Here is a 6,000-nt window from a genome sequence, read left to right as displayed (position 1 = left end):
GCCCTCTCACTCACATCATACTCACCCAACTCTGCCCTCTCACTCACACCATACTCACCCAGTGCTGCCCTCTCACTCACACCATACTCACCCAGCGCTGCCCTCTCACACACCATACTCACCCAGTGCTGCCCTCTCACACCATACTCACCCAGCTCTGCCCTCTCACTCACATCATACTCACCCAACTCTGCCCTCTCACTCACACCATACTCACCCAGTGCTGCCCCCTCACTCACACCATACTCACCCAGCGCTGCCCTCTCACACACCATACTCACCCAGTGCTGCCCTCTCACACCATACTCACCCAGTGCTGCCCTCTCACTCACACCATACTCACCCAGCTCTGCCCTCTCACTCACATCATACTCACCCAACTCTGCCCTCTCACTCACACCATACTCACCCAGTGCTGCCCTCTCACTCACACCATACTCATCCAGCTCTGCCCTCTCTCACAACATACTCACCCAACGCTGCCCTCTCACTCACACCATACTCACCCAGTGCTGCCTTCTCACTCACACCATACTCACCCAGTGCTGCCCTCTCACTCACAGCATACTCACCCAGCACTGCCCTTTCACACCATACTCACCCAGTGCTGCCCTCTCACTCACACCATACTCACCCAGCTCTGCCCTCTCACTCACACCATATTCACCCAGCGTTGCACTTTGCACCACACTCCATGCTTTGCACCGCACTCACACACCGCCCCTTCCCCCCTCACTCCCTGCTTTGCACCGCACTCACACACCGCCCCTTCCCCCTCACTCACTCCCTGCTTTGCACCGCACTCACACACGCCCCTTCCCCCCTCACTCCATGTTTTGCACCGCACTTACTCCGCCCCTCACTCACCCCCTGCTTTGCACCGCACTCACACCATCCCTTGCTCCCCTCACTCCCTGCTTTGCACCGCACTTACACTCCACCCCTTGCTCCCCTCACTCCCTGCTTAGCACCGCACTCACACACCGCCCCTTCCCCCCTCACTCCATGTTTTGCACCGCACTTGCTCCGCCCCTCACTCACTCCCTGCTTTGCACCGCACTCACACCGCCCCTTCCCCTCTCACTCCATGTTTTGCACCGCACTTACTCCGCCCCTCACTCACCCCCTGCTTTGCACCGCACTCACACCATCCCTTGCTCCCCTCACTCCCTGCTTTGCACCGCACTCACACTCCGCCCCTTGCTCCCCTCACTCCCTGCTTAGCACCGCACTCACACCATCCCTTGCTCCCCTCACCCCCTGCTTAGCACCGCACTCACACTCCACCCCTTGCTCCCCTCACTCCCTGCTTAGCACCGCACTCACACCATCCCTTGCTCCCCTCACTCCCTGCTTTGCACCGCACTCACACTCCGCCCCTTGCTCCCCTCACTCCCTGCTTAGCACCGCACTCACATGCCGCCCCTTGCTCCCCTCACTCCCTGCTTTGCACCACACTCACACTCCGCCCCTTGCTCCCCTCACTCCCTGCTTAGCACCGCACTCACACTCCGCCCCTTGCTCCCCTCACTCCCTGCTTAGCACTGCACTCACACTCCGCCCCTTGCTCCCCTCACTCCCTGCTTAGCACCGCACTCACACTCCGCCCCTTGCTCCCCTCACTCCCTGCTTAGCACCGCACTCACACTCCGCCCCTTGCTCCCCTCACTCCCTGCTTAGTACTGCACTCACACTCCGCCCCTTGCTCCCCTCACTCCCTGCTTAGCACCGCACTCACACTCTGCCCCTTGCTCCCCTCACTCCTTGCTTAGCACCGCACTCACACTCTGGCCCTTGCTCCCCTCACTCCCTGCTGTGCACCGCACTCACACGCCGCCCCTTGCTCCCCTCACTCCCTGCTTTGCACCGCACTCACACTCCAGCCCTTGCTCCCCTCACTCCCTGCTGTGCACCGCACTCACACGCCGCCCCTTGCTCCCCTCACTCCCTGCTTAGCACCGCACTCACACTCCGCCCCTTGCTCCCCTCACTCCCTGCTTAGCACCGCACTCACACTCCGCCCCTTGCTCCCCTCACTCCCTGCTTTGCACCGCACTCACACCATCCCTTGCTCCCCTCACTCCCTGCTTTGCACCGCACTCACACGCCGCCCCTTGCTCCCCTCACTCCCTGCTTAGCACCGCACTCACACGACGCCCCTTGCTCCCCTCACTCCCTGCTTTGCACCTCACTCACACTCCGCCCCTTGCTCCCCTCACTCCCTGCTTTGCACCGCACTCACACTCCGCCCCTTGCTCCCCTCACTCCCTGCTTAGCACCGCACTCACACTCCGCCCCTTGCTCCCCTCACTCCCTGCTTAGCACTGCACTCACACTCCGCCCCCTGCTCCCCTCACTCCCTGCTTAGCACCGCACTCACACTCTGCCCCTTGCTCCCCTCACTCCCTGCTTAGCACTGCACTCACACTCCGCCCCTTGCTCCCCTCACTCCCTGCTTAGCACCGCACTCACACTCCGCCCCTTGCTCCCCTCACTCCCTGCTTAGCACCGCACTCACACTCCGCCCCTTGCTCCCCTCACTCCCTGCTTAGCACCGCACTCCCACTCCGGCCCTTGCTCCCCTCACTCCCTGCTTAGCACCGCACTCACACTCCGGCCCTTGCTCCCCTCACTCCCTGCTTAGCACCGCACTCACACCATCCCTTGCTCCCCTCACTCCCTGCTTAGCACCGCACTCACACCATCCCTTGCTCCCCTCACTCCCTGCTTAGCACCGCACTCACACCATCCCTTGCTCCCCTCACTCCCTGCTTAGCACCGCACTCACACCATCCCTTGCTCCCCTCACTCCCTGCTTAGCACCGCACTCAGACTCCGGCCCTTGCTCCCCTCACTCCCTGCTTAGCACCGCACTCACACTCCGGCCCTTGCTCCCCTCACTCCCTGCTTAGCACCGCACTCACACCATCCCTTGCTCCCCTCACTCCCTGCTTAGCACCGCACTCACACCATCCCTTGCTCCCCTCACTCCCTGCTTAGCACCGCACTCACACCATCCCTTGCTCCCCTCACTCCCTGCTTAGCACCGCACTCACACCATCCCTTGCTCCCCTCACTCCCTGCTTAGCACCGCACTCACACTCCGGCCCTTGCTCCCCTCACTCCCTGCTTAGCACCGCACTCACACTCCGGCCATTGCTCCCCTCACTCCCTGCTTAGCACCGCACTCACACTCCGCCCCTTGCTCCCCTCACTCCCTGCTTAGCACTGCACTCACACTCCGCCCCTTGCTCCCCTCACTCCCTGCTTAGCACCGCACTCACACTCTGCCCCTTGCTCCCCTCACTCCCTGCTTAGCACCGCACTCACACTCCGCCCCTTGCTCCCCTCACTCCCTGCTTAGCACCGCACTCCCACTCCGGCCCTTGCTCCCCTCACTCCCTGCTTAGCACCGCACTCACACCATCCCTTGCTCCCCTCACTCCCTGCTTAGCACCGCACTCACACCATCCCTTGCTCCCCTCACTCCCTGCTTAGCACCGCACTCACACTCCGACCCTTGCTCCCCTCACTCCCTGCTTAGCACCGCACTCACACTCCGGCCCTTGCTCCCCTCACTCCCTGCTTAGCACCGCACTCACACTCCGCCCCTTGCTCCCCTCACTCCCTGCTTAGCACCGCACTCACACTCCGACCCTTGCTCCCCTCACTCCCTGCTTAGCACCGCACTCACACTCCGGCCCTTGCTCCCCTCACTCCCTGCTTAGTACTGCACTCACACTCCGCCCCTTGCTCCCCTCACTCCCTGCTTAGCACCGCACTCACACTCCGGCCCTTGCTCCCCTCACTCCCTGCTTAGCACCGCACTCACACTCCGCCCCTTGCTCCCCTCACTCCCTGCTTAGCACCGCACTCACACTCCGGCCCTTGCTCCCCTCACTCCCTGCTGTGCACCGCACTCACACGCCGCCCCTTGCTCCCCTCACTCCCTGCTTAGCACCGCACTCACACTCCGGCCCTTGCTCCCCTGCGGCACGTGATTAGGTACTGCGGATACGCCTGCGTGTCATTGAATATGACAAAGATGGACGGGTTGCGGGGGCTGTCTGCCAGGCTGTCGTATCGTCGGGTGGATCCCCCTGTTCTCTCCGGCACGGAGGGGGGCGTTCGCATGTCCGGCTTTCCGAGTGTGAACTCCCCCGTCAGGACCTTAGACACCAACACAAACTTCTTCCCCTCGTCCGAGGGGGGAGAGTAGTTATCCCGTGCGGACAGCGCCGCCTGAGTGGAAAAATACACCCCCTGCCCGTACAGTGTGGCTGGGGGGGGGAGAAAGGAAAAGTGAGAGGGGAGAGGAGGCAGGAGAGGGGAATGTGAGGGGGGGGGAGGCAGGAGAGGGGAACGTGAGGGGGGGAGGCAGGAGAGGGGGAACGTGAGGGGGGGGAGGCAGGAGAGGGGGAACGTGAGGGGGGGAGGAGGCAGGAGAGGGAACGTGAGGGGGAGAGGAGGCAGGAGAGGGGAACGTGAGGGGGGGGAGGCAGGAGAGGGGAACGTGAGGGGGGGAGGCAGGAGAGGGGAACGTGAGGGGGGGGAGGCAGGAGAGGGGGAACGTGAGGGGGGGGAGGCAGGAGAGGGGGAACGTGACGGGGGGAGGAGGCAGGAGAGGGAACGTGAGGGGGAGAGGAGGCAGGAGAGGGGAACGTGAGGGGGGGGAGGCAGGAGAGGGGAATGTGAGGGGGGGAGGCAGGAGAGGGGGAACGTGAGGGGGGGGAGGCAGGAGAGGGGGGAGAGGAGGCAGGAGAGGGAACGTGAGGGGGGGAGGAGGCAGGAGAGGGGGAACGTGAGGGGGAGGGAGGCAGGAGAGGGAACGTGAGGGGGGGGAGGCAGGAGAGGGAACGTGAGGGGGGGAGGAGGCAGGAGAGGGGGAACGTGAGGGGGGGGAGGCAGGAGAGGGGGAACGTGAGGGGGGGAGGCAGGAGAGGGGGAACGTGAGGGGGGGAAGAGGCAGGAGAGGGAACGTGAGGGGGGGGGAGGCAGGAGAGGGGAATGTGAGGGGGGGGAGGCAGGAGAGGGGAACGTGAGGGGGGGGAGGCAGGAGAGGGGAATGTGAGGGGGGGGAGGTAGGAGAGGGGGGAGAGGAGGCAGGAGAGGCGAACGTGAGGGGGGAGAGGAGGCAGGAGAGGGGGAACGTGAGGGGGGGGAGGCAGGAGAGGGGAATGTGAGGGGGGGAGGCAGGAGAGGGGGAACGTGAGGGGGGGAGGCAGGAGAGGGGGAACGTGAGGGGGGGAAGAGGCAGGAGAGGGAACGTGGGGGGGGGGAGGCAGGAGAGGGGAATGTGAGGGGGGGGAGGCAGGAGAGGGGAACGTGAGGGGGGGGAGGCAGGAGAGGGGAATGTGAGGGGGGGGAGGTAGGAGAGGGGGGAGAGGAGGCAGGAGAGGCGAACGTGAGGGGGGAGAGGAGGCAGGAGAGGGGGAACGTGAGGGGGGGGAGGCAGGAGAGGGGAATGTGAGGGGGGGGAGGCAGGAGAGGGGAACGTGAGGGGGAGGAGGCAGGAGAAGGGAACGTGAGGGGGGAGAGTAGTTATCCCGGACGGACATCGCCGCCTGAGTGGAAAAATACACCCCCTGCCCGTACAGTGTGGCGGGGGGGGGGAGAAAGGAAAAGTGAGGGGGGAGAGGAGGCAGAAGAGGGGAACGTGAGGGGGAGGAGGCAGGAGAGGGAACGTGAGGGGGGGAAGAGGCAGGAGAGGGGGAACGTGAGGGGGAACGTGAGGGGGAGAGGAGGCAGGAGAGGGAACGTGAGGGGGGGAAGAGGCAGGAGAGGGGGAACGTGAGGGGGGAGAGGAGGCAGGAGAGGGAACGTGAGGGGGGGAAGAGGCAGGAGAGGGGGAACGTGAGGGGGGAGAGGAGGCAGGAGAGGGAACGTGAGGGGGAGGGGAAGCAGGAGGAGGGGGAACGTGAGGGGGGAGAGGAGGCAGGAGAGGGGAACGTGAGGGGGGAGAGGAGGAATGTGGGGGGGGAGAGGAGGCAGGAGAGGGGA

The 6,000-nt window shown here is 64.4% G+C and overlaps 1 protein-coding gene across 4 annotated transcripts in view; it reads right to left on the bottom strand.

Moving 5' to 3' along the window:
* Window positions 1–2,410: 2,410 nt before the first annotated feature.
* The window catches only part of PARP10 (poly(ADP-ribose) polymerase family member 10), a 103,764-nt gene continuing 100,174 nt past the window's right edge, over window positions 2,411–6,000 (bottom strand). For all 4 annotated transcript variants that reach the window (XM_075584313.1, XM_075584312.1, XM_075584315.1 and 1 more), the window contains one exon: window positions 2,411–4,280. In XM_075584313.1, coding sequence (XP_075440428.1) covers window positions 3,967–4,280 — 314 coding nt within the window. In that variant the 3' untranslated portion in view covers window positions 2,411–3,966. The remainder of the gene's footprint in view (window positions 4,281–6,000) is intronic.

Source organism: Ascaphus truei, unplaced genomic scaffold (genome assembly GCF_040206685.1).
Source record: "Ascaphus truei isolate aAscTru1 unplaced genomic scaffold, aAscTru1.hap1 HAP1_SCAFFOLD_538, whole genome shotgun sequence".
Taxonomy (NCBI): Eukaryota; Metazoa; Chordata; class Amphibia; order Anura; family Ascaphidae; genus Ascaphus; species Ascaphus truei.
Note: the sequence above shows the minus strand (reverse complement) of the source record. Positions and strands in the feature narration are given on the sequence as shown.